At 39.0% G+C, this 17,353-nt stretch overlaps 1 protein-coding gene across 1 annotated transcript in view; it reads right to left on the reverse strand.

The window, feature by feature from the left end:
• LOC124805082 (nuclear cap-binding protein subunit 1) overlaps positions 1–17,353 on the reverse strand; it is a 174,774-nt gene that overhangs the window by 116,425 nt on the left and 40,996 nt on the right. The window contains exons 4-7 of the mRNA XM_047265516.1: positions 16,483–16,662; positions 14,157–14,348; positions 9,549–9,764; positions 377–474 (exon numbers count right to left, since the gene is read on the reverse strand). Of these exons, the coding sequence (XP_047121472.1) occupies positions 377–474; positions 9,549–9,764; positions 14,157–14,348; positions 16,483–16,662 (686 nt within the window). The remainder of the gene's footprint in view (positions 1–376; positions 475–9,548; positions 9,765–14,156; positions 14,349–16,482; positions 16,663–17,353) is intronic.

Raw genomic sequence — 17,353 nt, forward strand, 5'->3', positions numbered from 1 at the left:
CCCCCCCCAAACCCCTCTCTTCCCACACATAAGTGCTAGAAGTACAATAATTGATGGAAGGTTACATCCCTTAATAACCACGAACCTCCACTTTTGGTCTTTCCTGGATACATTGGTCACCATTATGACTCTAAAAAGGTGAAGCACTGGATACAAATATTTACAAAAGAAGAGAAAACAGATTTACAATGCTAGCCAACATAAAAGTTATTTTTTATAAATAAATATTTTTAATATTTGTACACAGTTAAAATAAACAGCATCCAGCTAGAAGGTGTAAGGCATTCAAATCTGAAACAACATGAGGCATGAGATATAAATTCAGCAGATCAATCATTAGTCTTCTTTTCCTTTTTGGAAAATAAGCACAACTTACCAGTCTTTTCTCTCTAAATGATGCATCTCAATAATCTGATGTAAGTGTTCTTCTATGAGAAACCTTTCAATTGAATGTGCTCCTGGGAGAAGAGGACCCTGTAACCACAAATACAATCAAATATCATCATTTAAAAAAAAAAATTAAAAACTGCAGTCTGTAATTTGGCTGTGATACTAAAAATGTTTGCAGACTAAAATACAGTCGTCAGTTGCAAATATATTTTTATTATGCTTTGTCAATTTTGACAAATTAGTTTTGTCATCTTCAGAAGCCTACAAAATTAGGGATATTACAAATTTTTTGACCTCAGGTACACATTTACATGAAGTATAGCACAGAAACTTACCTAGTACTGGTTTAGCAGATGTCAATATCTTCTTCATAGAAGTGTAATGCCCTGATATTCCCAGAAATGTACATATTGTATGTGATTATTGTAAACACAGATTGACATTTTACAGCAAATGTGAGACTCAGCCCATTACTTTTATATATTAGAACTATATGTCATGTTTTTCAAACATATTATGAATAATTTCTTTTTATACTCTCCCATGAGGCACCGCCTTATCGTAGCACCGTCCGTGTGGGCGGGAGAGTTTGTGTGCTCCAAGGAAGCTGAGAGCTATATTGGCGGTAGCGTAGCTACTGGCAGGTCCAACCTAGCCAGGCAGGTCTCAGCAGAGGAGCCAGACAAAGTGTGCCTCACAACGACCCGTCTTATATCCTATATCCTATTCCCTACCCTCTCCTCAGTCACCATTCCTTTTCTTTCTCTAATTACCTTAACACACCACTGCCTTGCGCTTGGTCTCGGGAGGGATGAAGAAAAGGGAGAAAACCCTGAAAGAAAATCTGGAGTGGGGCCCCAAAGGCGGTTGGAAGGCGTACTACATCCCCTTTCAGCAGCTCCTGCAAGTGAAATAATACCAGATGTATTGGCTTGCCTTTCTTCTGGATATTATCATTTAGGTCAAGAGGGAGACCGTGATGATTGGGCAACTCACGTGTCTTCATATTTGTCGCTCAGGCTTGGAGCATCCTGGAGAGGACACTTCAGCGACGTCCAAGGACTTAGGCAAAACACGGGAAGAGGCAGTTACCGGTTATAAGCTCTGTCTGATTGGCGTAAGACTCGAGTGCCAGAGGCCACTTCCGACGGTGGGAGAGATCATTGCATCTCATTGGACAGCTACCGCCCACTTCAAGCTGGTCAGCCCCCGGCCAATAAGGTGCTGTCCCGCCACTATCTGCCTGCTTCACGGGGTGTGCGGAGCTTAGAAGTAATCTTCGACAAGCGGGTTGATATAGTACACCTACTAAAAACAAAAATGAAATAATAAAGGAATCACTATTTCATATTGCCACCTAGAATGTTAGGACCATGTGTCCAAGGTACATTGACGATGCCCAAAAGGTTGATTTCATCCGTTAAGATTGCCATAATTGACAGAGAGCTCCACCGTTTGAATGTAGACATCGCGGGACTGCAGGAGACGCGGCTTCCAGACACGGGCTCTATCAGGGAGGATAATTACACATTCTTCTGGCAGGGGAAGTCTCAAGACAAGCCAAGACTTCATGGCATAGGATTTGCTGTTAAAAACACCCTCCTGGACTGTACTGTGCCACCATCCGATGGAACAGAGCGAATTATTGCTTTAACCCTAGGATGCATGGTGCCGAAAACACACATGAATGCATATGCAGGGCCTCCAAGGCCCTGCCCGAATTTAAAGTTTTCTTCTTTCCATATAATCATTCTTTGGAGTTAAATTGATTTCTGTCAAATTTATTGTCATATTGAAAGTTTCCTAAGATACAGTGACAGGATCTGGTGAGCCTGATTAACATTTTATTAATTAAAAAAAAAACCTAATAGTGAATTTTTATTAGTTACATCTATTTACATACAACATATACAAATAATTTTATTAATTCTCTTATAAGTTGCAGTTTACATTTTATAACATTTATTACAACCAATTTCTTCAGTTAAAACATACTCATTATTCACAATATTATGTATATAGGCAATATTTTGACAAAAAGTTATTATTCATTGTTCACATAAACATGCATTTTTCTTAGTTTTCAACATGTGACAGACAAGAAGCACAAAGAACGTCACTATGTTCCTTACAAATGTTGGATTTACACTTAATGCATGTCATAGCACTTTTCCTGTGTTTATTATATGGACAATAATTGCATCTTCTTCTTTTTCCTGAAACAGGTAGTTGGTTCAGTAATATGACATCTTTTTGAACTCCACAGTTTTGCATGGCATCAACGATTTTCTTTGGAAGATTAGGGATCTGAATACTAAGTTCCATTAGTGGTCTTACCATTTCCTCTGCTAAATCTCTTAGGAACAAACGCCCTTTATCACTTCTTCGACTATGGTATGTCAGATGTTGGGCGGGAAATAAAATTTCGCTGTTCATTGCTGTGACGTCCATCATATTCATCCATAATGCAAATGGCCATCTTCTTGTTTGTCTCTTGCAAGTGTAATAACGAATTTTCTGGTCCATTTGGTCAACTCCACCCTTCGTAGAGTTATAGAACTTTATTATAGCTGGATTTTTTTTTTTTTTTTTTTTTTTTTTTTTTTTTTTTTTTTTTTTTTTTTTTTTTTTGCATGAGTTTCATCAATGTTTCTGTCGTGATGCATTGTGCTAATGAGAACTACAGACTTTTTCTTTTTGGGAATATAACTCACCATTGTAATGTCACCTTTAAATACAAACAGGAATGAATCGCTCTTGAGGTAGATGGTTTCATCTCATTAGGAATTTCTGGTTTATTTTGTTTGATTGTTCCCACAACTGTAACTTGCTTCTGAAGCATCTCTTCTGCCAGCTGCACACTAGTAACGAAGTTGTCAACAGTAATATTTTTTAATGATCCTTCAATGCTTTTAGCAAGATCTTTCACCACATTCAATCCAAGATTTTTCTGAATAGGTTCATGGGGCTTCCATCCCGTGTAAAAAATTCCGTCTAAAGCATATGCAGATGTAGCATCACATAACCAAAATATTTTTATGCCATACTTGACTGTTTTACAGGGCATATACTGGGTGAAGCTGCATCTTCCACAGAATGGGACTAGCTGTTCGTCAACTGTGGGCGAATCACTGGGAATCATTCTATTTCTACACTTGTAAAGAAATAATTCCCATACATAGTGAACAGCTGCAAGTTTGTCATCTGCCGATCGAGCTTCACGGGTACGCCTGTCATCAAATCTAATCATTCTCCTTATATCCTCGAATCTATTTACTGACATGGTGGCCTTATATGTAGGATTTGCCTTTTCATCCAAGAATAATTCTCTAATAGGGACATCCCAACTCTTCTCAACACCAGAAAGCAGTAAAAGACCAAGAAAACCCTCCATTTTAGCAAGCGAAATGTTTTTACACGTTTTACCACGTAAAGCAGCCACTCTTCTGCCTTCAATATTTGTGCAGTTGATGATTTCCTCTAGTATTTCCTTGGAGATGAAATAGTCCCAGGCATCCTTAGGTTTACAGGTTTTTGAACCACGGGCTGGACCAGGTGCCTCCTTTACGATATTATGGACAGGCGTACAAAAAGTTGCAGGAGGATCTAATTTCCAAATCGTTCCACTCTGACTAATGTATGTGTGGTCTTCCATACCTTTTTGTGGTGGTTCTTCATTTTCAGAGTCTGATGAAGTAATATTATTGGAAGGACTGTCATCTGCCTCAATATTCACATCTGCAGGTTCATTGGCTGATTCTTCACTACTTGCATCTTCAAAAATATTTCCTTCCTCGTATGAATCATCTTCTTCAAACCACTGAAGCACAACACTTTCAAAATTAGCTGCATTTGCACGGACTGACCCTCTTACTTTGCGTGTCGAAGCCATAGCAAAAGGCGTGTCTCTCGAACAGCAGCTTGTGCAGCACTAAACGAGTCATACTCGTAACAATATGGGCATTGCAGCAACAAACAAACTACAGTAACAATGAGGCTGATAAGAGCAGCACAGGATAACAATAGCAAAACATCTGATAGCAAAAAGATCAATAATACACCGACATCGCCAATATGTATTATCTTTTAGTTATACTATTACTACTACAGCACTCCTGTTGCTGGAAATACCACTACAGTTATTGTTGAATTAATAACTGCTCCCAAACAAATGTTGAAGACAATATAGGCTAAAGAACATTTATAAATGTGTGAGGGCTTCTGAAGCCCTGCTTATGCATTCACGGTGTATGGGTAAACATACTGAATTATACAAAAAACTTAAAAAGATATCTCGTTCAGACTTGATAGGAGGAATGTCACAGTGTTAGTGAAAGAGTACTGGAAAGCAGTTTGAAATCAAACAAAAAATTACAGATTTTTTAAAAAAATGAAGACATACAAGGACCTCGGAGGCCCTGTATATGCATCCTAGGGTTAAAAATATGCTCCTCAAGCAGCACTGTCAACATCCTACATGTGTACGCTCCCACCTTATCATCCAGCGTGGAAGAGAAGGATCTGTTTTATGATTTACTCAGCAACAGAATAGCCAAGGCACCTAGCACCGAGACACTGTGTATTCTAGGGGACTTTAATGCTAGAATTGGATCAGACAATGACATATGGCCAAATTGCCTAGGACATCATGGGGTGGGAAAAATGAATGCAAATGACCAGAAACTGCTTGAAGTTTGCTGCTTTTATGGACTCTGCATTACAAACACATATTTCCAGCTTAAGTATCAGCACAAGGTGTCCTGGAGACACCCGCGCTCTCAACACTGGCATCAACTTGACTTAGTCATAGCTAGGCGTACTGGTCTCAAAAATGTGCTACTGACACGAAGTTATCATAGTGCTGATTGCAACACTTACCACGCCCTGGTGTCGTGCACATTGAGGCTCACTCCTAAAAAATACCACCACGCTAAACCGAGAGGTCATTCCCATATCAACACAGATCATGTTCATGACACACAAAGAAAGCAGGATTTTGCCAGTAATTTTGAAAGTGCTCTCCCAGGAAACATGCAAGCGGAAAGGAATGTTGATAAGAAATGGGCAAAACTCTCGGGTGCAATCTACAGCTAGGCAGTATTGGCCTATGGAATAAAAGGAAAAAGAAATAAGGGCTGGTACAAGCAAAATTTGGAAGAAATGGAACCAGTCACTGAGGCTAAATGGAAAGCCCTGCTTGCTTACAAAAGAAATCCAAATGAAAAAACTCGAGATGACCTACGAAAAGCAAAGAACAGGGCACAGCAAACATCCAGGAGATGCGCAAATAACTACTGGCTGAATTTATATGCAGGTATACAGAAAGCGGCCGATTCTGGGGATGCTAAGGCAATGTACGATGGTATTAAGAAAGCAATTGGACCAACTGTCAGAAAAACAGCTCCTCTGAAGTCCAAGATGGGTGAAGTCATTACTGATGAAGGCAAACAAATGGAACGCTGGGTTGAACACTATCTCGAGTTGTATGCAGCCGACAATGAAGTTAGCAAGGATGCATGTGACGCCATCAAACAAATGCCATTTATGGAAGAACTAGACGCAATGCCTACTATGGAAGAACTCAGTAGAGAAATAGATTCTCTTGCTAATGGAAAGGCCCCAGGTGAAGATGGGATACCTGCAGAGGTTATTAAGTATAACAAGTCTGTTCTTCTCAAACACTTATATTCACTTATCACAACCAGCTGAGAAGAAGATTATGTCCCGATGAGTATGTGGAATTCGAGGATAGTTATTATATATAAACAGAAAGGGAACAGAAGTGACTGTAACAATTACCAAGGCATTTCATTACTAAGTGTAGCTGGGAAAGCTTATGCAAGAGTCATCCTAATGCGACTACAAATCTTAGCTTCCAGAATCTACCCAGAATCTCAGTGTGGTTTCAGGCCTGGCCGATCAACCGTAGATATGATCTTCTCCTTAAGACAGCTACAAGAGAAATGTCGTGAGTGGCAGAGGCCACTTTATATTGTTTTCATTGACCTTGTTAAAGCGTTTGATTTAGTGAGCAGAAATGGGCTTTTCAAACTGTTGCAGAAGACTGGATGCCCACCTAAACTACTACAAATAATTGTCTCTTTCCATGAGAAAACACAAGCAACAATTTGCTTCAATGGTAAAACATCAGAAGTATTCCCTGTTAATAGCGGTGTGAAACAGGGGTGTGTGTTAGCTCCTACATTATTTGGGATTTTCTTTTCCCTTCTGCTCAGATTTGCCTTTGAACACTGTGAGGAGGGAGTGTATCTACATACGAGGTCTGATGGAAATCTTTTCAACATTGCTCGCCTCAAGACCAAGCCCAAAGTAAATACAGTTGTTATCCGTGAGTTGTTATATGTGGACGATGCACCTCTAGTAGCGAACACAGAAGATGAGCTGCAGTATATAATTAACAAATTATCACATGCCTATGAAAAATTTGGTCTATTCATCAGCCTTCAAAAGACTAAGATCATGGCGCAAAGCACTACTAACATCCATCAGCATTGATGGCAATCCTCTCCAGGTAGTTGATGACTTTACCTACATGAGATCCACAATATGTAGCAACTTGTCCATGGACACTGAAATTACTAACAGAATCGCAAAGGCATCATCTGTCATGGCTAGATTGAAAAACAGAGTATGGAACAACGGACTGCTTAACACAAAAACTAAATTAAAAGTCTACAACGCTTGTGTTATAAGCACCCTTCTCTATAGCTGTGAGACATGGACAACTCTTTCTAAGCTTGAATCCCGACTCAACAGCTTCCGTCTCCGCTGTCTCCGCAAGATCGTTCAGATCTCTTGGAGAGATAGAGTACCCAACACCAAAGTCTTTCATCGTGCAAGCACAACCAGCATCTTTGCACTCCTGAGTCATCGACGTCCAAGATGGTTGGGACACGTCATGCGCATGGATCCTGAACGGATACCGAAACAACTGCTGTACAGAGAACTTCAGGAGGGTGTGAGACCAGTGGGATGACTAGACCTTCGTTTCAAGGATGTCTGCAAGAGAGACCTGACCAAGACCAGAATCAATCCAAGTTGCTGGGAAAGCATTGCAGATGACCGTGTCAAGTGACAAGTAACTGTGCGCAATGGTGTCAAGCTCTCAGAGGACGAAAGCACACAGGAACAAATCAGGAAGAGGACAAAGCGAAGAGACAGAGCGGCTTCTGTTCGAAGTCCCTCAAATTTCACATGTCCAAACTGCAGTAGGGACTGCCACTCTCGAGTGGGACTTTTTAGCCACAGCAGACGATGCAGACTCTGAACCAAGCATGTTACACCATCACTCCTCAAGGATGGAGGGATTCCATTATATATTATAAATAAATAATTTCTTTTTATACTTTTGTTATAATTCATGTATATGTTTTTAGATATGCTCCTTGCTACCAGCACAACAGATACATAGATGTGATTCAGTTATTGTAAATTGTCAATATGTGTTTACAATAATCACATACAATTTGTACATTTCTGGATATACTATGGCATTATGCTTCTATGAAAAAGATACTGAGATCTGCTAAACCAGTACTAAGTAAGTTTCTGAAATATACTTCATATACTTCACATAAATGTATAACCAAGGTCTAAAATTTTATAATATCCCTAATTTTGTAGTCTTCTGAAGATGACAAATTAATTTTTTGAAACTGGTAAAGCATAATAACAATATATTTGCACCTGATGAATCAGTTTTATTCTGAAAACTGTATACTACAGCCACTGAAAACTATACCCACGAATAAAATAATAAAAAGTACTAAAGCATTCTTTAATCCTGTTTTATCTACTGATAACAGCAATAATTCACATTATTCTTTCCGCACCGCTGCTAAGGACTTGCTGCACAATTACTGCCATCAAAGCTCCGTCATGTTCTACAGTAAAAGTGCAATCATTATGAAAATCGATCACTAATTTGGCTGTTAAAAATCAACATATAAAATCCACTCTTATCATCTGTGAAGGTGGTTAGTTAGCAGAGCAGCAACGTTGTCTCATCAAAATTTTTCCAGTTTTTCCCAGTTGAAATTACACATTTCCCTGAACCAAGTCACACAGAGCCAGGTCAGGTGAAGAAAGCTGCATCGGGTGGTGCAACCATGCCATTTTTGGCCAAAAACTGACTAACAGAGTTGGCTGTGTGTGCAGGTGTGTTGTTATGGTGGAAGAACCAGTCTCCTGTCTGCCACAAATCAGGTCTTTTTTGACTCAACCGAGCTCCAAGAGAACCTACTAATCTCTAACGGTTCATCAATTGTCTGTCTGTGAGCACATGCCCTCGAAATTTTTCAATATTTTCATTGATTTGGGCAATTGATGGACATCCAGAATGAGGTTTGTCATCAAATGACATGTCACTATTTTTAAATCGAGCAAGCCACTTGTTTTTCCCATAGTGTCATCTTGATAAGCTGTTTCTGACATTAAAACAGTCCCAGCAGCATTTCTACTGAGTAGAAAACAAAATTTCACAGTTGCATATTGTTCTCTTAAACGTGTCTTCACAGAAAACAAAACACGAACAAAACAGCACTATCAAACAATCACGGCAGATGAACACAACAAGTCAGGTCAACAACAGAGGCAGCACTGAACTGGCAATGAGTTGCACTATACATGCCTAGTGTCAGAAATGCATACTACATAAGCTCCAACCAAGGCAATGTTATTCCAGTTTTTTTTTTTTTTTGGGGTGGGGGGGGGGGGTGGGGGGGGGGGGGTGGGAGGATTGAAACTGATGGTGGAATCATCAAATTTTATAGTGACTAAGATCAGTTGCAAATTTACTGTGACCTGTTCTCAATCAGTAAATTGGAAAATGATAACAAACAAATATAAGTAAATAATGAAAATATTACCATATCACATGTGGTACAATGTTCAGAAGTTTTATTTATAATTACAAGTTTAAGGCACCACATGTCTATTACTACTGTACTGTATATCTTTGTTTGTGAAAAATTAATTAAATGATACAGTAAAAGAATTGCAGAAGTTTTAGCATACTTCTTGAATAAATCACAATGAGGCACACATGCAAGAGGTAAGGTCTTCTGGGACCAAACTGCTGAGGTCGCCCGTCACACATACAAGAGTAAACAATAATATTACCAAAGTCTGAAACATACCTCTGGGCAATCCGTGTAGTCAAACATTCTAAAAACAGCATGTGGCATTGGGTACACATAGCTGTCATGATGTGGAGGAGGTAGGATTGTTGGTAAGTTGTGCTGAAGTGCTTCGGAAAGTGTGCTGTCAAATGCCAAGTAAGGACGTGGAATGTGTTTTTCTGCCCAGTTATCTTGTCGAAGCTTCCGAATCTGGGCCCAAAGGCAATCCAAGTACTGCAAAACGAAAGTTGTTCATGAACAAAATATATCAACAGCACTTTCAAAGAGAAATGTAATGTTCACCATGGCACATAACACAATATGTACATCTACTTAATAATATTTGTTCATTTCTATTCCAACTGAATACTTTTCCGTCTATGCGAGTGCAGCTGACAACATTCAAGATTTCAGGCATAAATAAACAACACATCTGCTTTCACTTGTCACAACTATGCCACTGGCATTATTCTCATGCAAATTTCTTGCAGCATATTAGCTAGAGCCAACACTATTTACTTATCTGAAAACAACAGAGTGGAATTGTGACAACATTATCCTACTTTTTGGAACTCCACATGGAGGAATGGAATGAGGGACAGAGTAATAATGACACAGCACGTGTCACAGAGAGTACGTGGCAGTTCCAATCCAGTTAAGACAAAGGCAGAGTGAGAAATTAAGACAGGTTAGGGGAAAGAGAAGTGATAGTCATTTAAGAACTAAGGACTAGGGCAGCAGAGAAAAAAAAAAGTATCAAGAAGGGAGGGAGGGAAATGAAATGGGGAAAAAAGGAATAATGAAAAGAAAGGGGGGAAGATAGGATCTACATGATTGCTCTGCTATTCACAATAAAGTGCCTGGCAGAGGGTTCAATGAACCACCTTCAAGCTGTCTCTCTACCATTCCACTCTCGAACGGAGTGAAGAAAAAACAAGCACTTAAATTTTTCTGCGCGAGCGCTGATTTCTCTTATTTTATCATGATGATCATTTCTCCCTATGTAGGTGGGTGCCAATGGAATGTTTTCACAATTGGAGGAGAAAACTGGTGATTGAAATTTGATGAGAAGATCTCATCGCAATGAAAAACGGCTTTGTTTTAATGAATGCCACTCCAATTCACGTATCATGTCTGTGGCACTATCTCCTCTATTTTGTGATAATACAAAACAAGCCACCCTTCTTTGTACTTTTTCGATGTCATCCGTCAGTCCCACCTGATGCATATCTCACACCGCACAGCAATACTCCAGAGTAGGGCGGACAAGCGTGGTGTAAGCGGTCTCTTTAGTAGTCCTGTTGCACCTTCTAAGTGTTCTGCCAATGAATCGCATTCTTTGGTTTCCTCTACCCACAACATTATCTACGTGATTGTTCCAATTTATGTTATTTGTAATTGTAATCCCTAAGTATTTAGTTGAATTTACAGCCTTCAGATTTGTGTGACTTATCACATAATCGAAATTTAGTGGATTTCTTTAAGCACTCATGTGAATAACCTCACACTTTTCTTTATTCAGGATCAATTGCCACTTTTTGCATCATACAGATATCTTATCTAAATCATTTTGCAATTCATTTTGCTCAGGAATGCTGGATATTACTTCTGTTTTACTTGATGACTTTCAATTTATTATTATGAACTGTGTTAACACAGATTAAGTTCAGGGGTGTGTTGGAATGTATTGTATCCCATCTGCAGAGTTCAAAGGAATTAGTGCTGAGTGACAGAATCCAAGTGGTCTGCATGATAAAGACAGGCACTGAGGTCCCTGGAGTTACGCTGTAGAGGATGTTCAGCAACTGGGTAATGGGTAAGTGGATACTCGATCGGTTATGTCTCTCAGGTATAAAAGTAGACACATAAGCTGCCTATCAGTGAGAGTATTTATTGCTTACAGTTTGACTTTCTTGTAAAAAGTAATTTGTGTCTTTTGGAACCATGAAGTATAGCTAGTTAGGGTTGGTAGCACGGTGGGTGGTTTGACAATGAGTGAGCCAGCCCAAAACTGGTAGTCACTGTGGCAAAAAGTATTATGCAGTCATCCTGAAGCAGCATGCCTTGAATCACCAAGTTTAGTTGTAGTCACGTCTATAGCATCTATAATTACTCCTCACTCTACCCTTCTCATCTCTGGACTGAAGCTGGCACAGTCCTTACCGGTGTACCATCTTTAACCTCCTATTCTCTCTCTGTCACCACACACTTCACCTTCATCTACCCTCATCCTCATTACACATGGGTCGAGTGACCTGATTTTTCTTTCTAATCTTCCCCATTCATTCATCAATTAATTTCTCTGCCACAATGTGTTTTTCTAAAGTTGTACTACAAAATGGGGCACTTCCCCTCTCTAAACCTGGAACAGCTTTTTGTTGCTCACCAATCCTGGCAGCATTCTGGTCAGATCCATTACTCTTTCTCAAACATTTGTGAAATCATTGTTGCAAAACTATAATTGGTAAATTTAGAGAATTGTTGTTCAGGGTAGATTATGAGAAAATTCTATTTCATCCACTGTATATCCCTCGTAGATACCATTAGTAAGAGCTAAGAGAGATTGGGACACTTTTATCTGTCTCACTGCAGTGTGACCTCACTTGCCTGAGACTGCAGTCATGTGTGTGAGTTGCACGCGTGTGTGTGTGTGTGTGTGTGTGTGTGTGTGTGTGTGTGTGTGTGTGTGTGTGTCAGTCACCTATTTTGAGTGAAGGTCTTACTGGCCAAAAGCTTTATTTGTGAGAGTCTTTATGTTGTGCCAATCTGGGACTGAGCATCTCCACTATATGGTGAGTTGCAACTTTCCTTTTCATAATTTTTTTATGACCAGATGCACAAATTTAAAAGGTTGACATGCTGTATGAGTGAAGGCAAACAAAGCCTTAGTTCTCTGAAATTTATCGTTAAAAAAAGTGATGACTGGGAACTTTGTGACTGAAATATTTGCTTTTGTAAAACTGTCTACACCTTTTTCTTCCAAAATGGTCCTTGTTTTCTTCATTTGGCTGTATTTGAGCTTTCAAAAAGGATTGTTCTGTTGAAAAGCAGCAGCATTTTCCCACTGGTGAACTGAATATGTCTCCAATTTATGGTGTTTTCGGACATTATTTGTCTTTTCTCACCCAATTCAACCCACACAACTAATTTTGACCTTACGTGAGCATTAATAGCCATGCAATTCATGCTTGATAATGCTACAGATACAACTGACAAGGCATTTAGTGTTAAAGTAGAACCAAATGTACGGAAACTCTATTTTAATACTATAGAAACTACTTCAATGCAGTTGAAAAACATTACAGATTTTATAGGAGTGCATAGTTTCACATCAATATGTACTAATAAAGGTTTCTCGGATTTCCAGCCACATCAAGTGGTTTAAAATCCACGAGTTTTTGGCCGAGTACTCCTTGGCCATTGTCAAGTGGTGGCTGTTTTCTGGTTGCTGCTGCTGTCCTTATATAGCTGCACTGCCTTCCGTGACGTCACTGGTACCCACTCCGGCACCATATGAAGGAAGTGCGGCTATATAAGGATGGCAGCAGCAACCAGAAGACAGTCACCACTTGACAATGGCCGAGGAGTACTCGGCCGAAAGCTCATGGATTTTAAACCACTTGATGCGGCTGGAAGCCCGAGAAACCTTTATTGCTACAGATGATGTTTTCCAATCACTTTACTGCAGAGGCTACAGTGGCAGATGGCTGCAAGCATAAGTAAACTTCAGTCAAAGGGGAGAGGGCTAGTGAGCTCGACAAAGCCTCACCTTCCTTTTGCAGGGCTGCAGCCTACAGCACAACTGGCATATTTTCACAGGGATCGCTGATCTCTTCTGGTGTTGTAAGGGTTGTAATTTAAATCTGTTATGGACTAGGATTAGTCGCTTCGCTTATTTCAGAATAAGAAAACAACAATCAATGCACAACACAAAGCTTTCAGGGACAGTTACCATACAATTGCTTGTTGTGGTTCGCCGAGTATTCACGTCGGACCTCTAGCAGTAATCAATGCAACCACACTTCAAAAAATTCACCATGTTAAAAGTGCCCGCATTACCCCATCTTTTGAGCTTTAGCTAACAAACAAAAATATGCTTTTCTTTGTTATAAAATGTGAGGTCCCAAGGCTGAGTACTACATTGCATTACGCAGCGTGTATCTTAAATGGACCATTCATCCGCCCACAATTGGCATGGGACTAGAGCATTGAGTGCATTGATGTTTTTGGGTTCGTACACTTTTTATCTTGAAGACAGGTTCTTAATGGACATTATCTTTACACTTTGGGCTTTACCAGATGACTTACAATACCAGTGAGTGAAAATTGGTTACACTTTTAATATTTATATGCAAAAAATATCAAACTATTTGTGATAAAATAGTTAATCTCGATACAATTCACTATGAAATGAGTTTGTTTAGTAATTTTGTGTTTCTGCATTTTGAGGCAGAGTTAGCATCTATTTCGCATTTATCACAACAAGTGAATTTTTCCAGTCCCTAATCATAAGGAAAATAGACTCACAACTCTGTCACCAACTTGTTTAACTGTCAGGAAAGTTATTTGGAATGGATCTAGCATCTATATAGAAACTGGTTTCAGTTGAAATATATGAGTACTTACCTCCTCTTGTGGATGAGGGTGATCAAGAGCCCACACTCTAAGGGCACCATGATGCTTTTTGCTTCTCTTTCCAAGAAATACTTCAATGGAAATTAGAAGATGTTCTAGTGACTGTTCTTTCTTTTCATACAACTCCCGTCCAACCCACGGCAGTGTGGACAATACAGCAAACACATACCAGTCCTTCCTCACCTGCAGACAAAGAGAAAGGAGTAGAATTGAAGTCACAAAACTTTAAAAAAATTAAATAATCAATGCAGTAAATATTTCAGACAGCTTTATGGATACTTTAACAATTCATTATGATGTTACGTACACAGGTGTAATGGTACACTGCTATAAATATATAAAGAGCAGTCAAATGAAAATGAGACAGATAGAAAAAAATAAGTATAATGTTTGCTTGTGTCTGTGTATGTGCGGATGGATATGAGTGTGTGTGCGAGTGTATACCTGTCCTTTTTTCCCCTTAAGGTAAGTCTTTCCGCTCCCGGGATTGGAATGACTCCTTACCCTCTCCCTTAAAACCCACATCCTTTCGTCTTTCCCTCTTTCCTGATCAGGCAACAGTTTGTTGCGAAAGCTTGAATTTTGTGTGTATGTTTGTGTTTGTTCGTGTGTCTATCGACGTGCCAGCGCTTTCGTTTGGTAAGTCACATCATCTTTGTTTTTAGGTATATTTTTCCCATGTGGAATGTTTCCCTCTATTAATAAGTATAATGTTTATCATTTCAAAAGTGATTACCATAACTGTTAATACATTTATCCCACTGTGAGACAAGAAGATCAATGCCTTCATGGAAAAATATTTTGTGGTTGCCTATGGAACCATGATTATATCCACGCACGTACGTCTTTGTCCGAAGCAAATCAATGGCCACGATTGTCTTTGTTCAGGGCTGTAAAAATATGAAAATCGAACGGGGAATGATCAGGACTGTATGGAGGACGCGTAAGGGTTTCCTAGTAAAACTTCTGCTGACAGCATCACACCAGCAAATTACATGGAGAAAGTATTATTTGGGTGGTAGTCTTCCTATGTAATGTGATCTGCAAACATACAGTGAGTATTACAACAAATGTGTCATTAGAATGTGTTGGGTACCCATTCTTCGGATGCTCACCTTTTTGTTCTCCTTTCTTGCTCTTTTTTTTCACTAATACTTCTGTGTGTGTGACCTAATTCTCTGTGCGTTATCATCACAGTGTGCAGGTATTTTTTTTACAATTGCTTCATCAAGGTCTTTTTTTATATTATTGAACACTGGAAAGCTTCATGATTGCTTAATCGAGGTTTTTTTTTTCTTATATTATTGAACAATGAGCAGCTTCAGGTGAACAATCACAACAAAATATATGCAGAATGCAAATGTAATACTTTTAAATCTAAAATAAGAAAAGGAAACCACTTGCCTATAGTGGCCTGAGTTATGGAATATAGAAACACATAACAGAAAACAGGATTTAGACCAGCTTTTGAGCTTTTGCTCTGTTTCTAGTCAAAGTACACACATTCACACACACAACCACACAGACACCACAACACGCACTCCCATGGAGCTGGCCATGGACACTAGAATGTGTTTTTGGGTGTCAGTGTGCATCAATGTATGTACTTTTATTAGAAAAAGGAGCACGGGATTGAAAGCTAGTATGAATGCTGCTTTCTGTTAAGTATATCTATGCTCCACACATCAGTCTGCTATAGGTGAGCAATTATCTTCCCCTTGTTTTACATATTGTTCCACCCATGAATTTCCATTATTGTTATTCTTTAAATCTACAACAGAAAAAAATTAAGATTTGTAGACAGGATTTTTTTAAGGCCAGGTAACATGCATCATAGTCTTGCAAAAAAATTTTAAAAACACAGTAAGAAGCTCCTGTAGTTTGAACATAAGCTGAAAATTGTATATTGTATATTCATCATCATGTGTAGAGTTACTGAAAAAGTCACAGGGTAGAACAAAAAATTATGAAGTTCCAAAACACACATACTGGTACAGAAGCAAATACCATTCCTCTGATGTGTGGCTTTGTTCTGAAGCTAAAGGTATTGCCTCAAAACTGTAGGAATTTTGTATTTCATTTTCTTACTATTCCCGTGCCTGCAATGAAGAAATCAGTAACTCCAGAATCTCAACATACGTGTTTGCACCAAGTGCACGACTCTTTCGGACTCAACTTCTGGTATGCAAGTTGCTCTACAATACAGTCAATAAACCTTAAAGAAGTCTTTCTTGTGTTGAAAAACTTATGTGCAAAATTAAACCATAATCAGGATAAATAACTGAATTTTATAAAAGTAACACAGTACAGAATTTACCTGTGGGACACCATCTTCCTTAGCGGCATCAACCATGTTGTCAAGTAGCTGCATTAAAGATCCTGCAGAAATTACATGGCAATTCACAAGGTCTGCTAAGAAGCGTAATGAATACCGTGCCGCATCCCACCGACAACTTTTCAGTGAATCCTTCAGGTTGCGTACCATGTAGTCTACAAACTGAGGACAGAAAGTACAGTATGTAAGTCTGACATAACACATTTTACCATATATGTTCTATGTAATGTCTATGATATATACCATTTAAATAAAGTGACATTGTGATTGAACACAGTTTTCTAATATAATTTCACTGTGATGAGCCATTTACAAATAATTGCTAAGTACATTAATTATTCACAGAATTATTTAACAATACTGGCACAATAAAAATCTTTACATAGTCAATGATAGTTTACTGCTCATAAAAGGTCCTCTACAGTCAGTGACGTCAGGCACACTATTTTCAGAAACTACGTCCTTATCACTAACATCACGCAGATGTCCAGTGAACTAACACTGAATTTCCTTTTCTAAAGTTTTCGTTTAGCATAGAACATGTGAACACCAGCTGTCTACTTCTGGTGTGTTTTCTTCTTTATCATTCCAGTTAACTTTCCACTGCAGTTATGTAATTCTCCTGTAGCTTAATGTGTCATTCCTTTGTTACCTGCAGGGTTAGACGATAGTTTGGAGGCCCTTGTCCTGATACTGCACAGCCCTCAAATTACAGCAAGATATGTGATAACAGAACAAAACATGGCCGACACACCTCCCTTTTGAACTGACGGGTCTACTTGATTGAGACACTCATTGGTATCAAGCCATCACCACGAACGTTCTATCAAGATCAGGCATCAGACAAATCCTG

This window comes from Schistocerca piceifrons, chromosome 7, assembly GCF_021461385.2.
Source record: "Schistocerca piceifrons isolate TAMUIC-IGC-003096 chromosome 7, iqSchPice1.1, whole genome shotgun sequence".
Lineage (NCBI taxonomy): Eukaryota > Metazoa > Arthropoda > Insecta > Orthoptera > Acrididae > Schistocerca > Schistocerca piceifrons.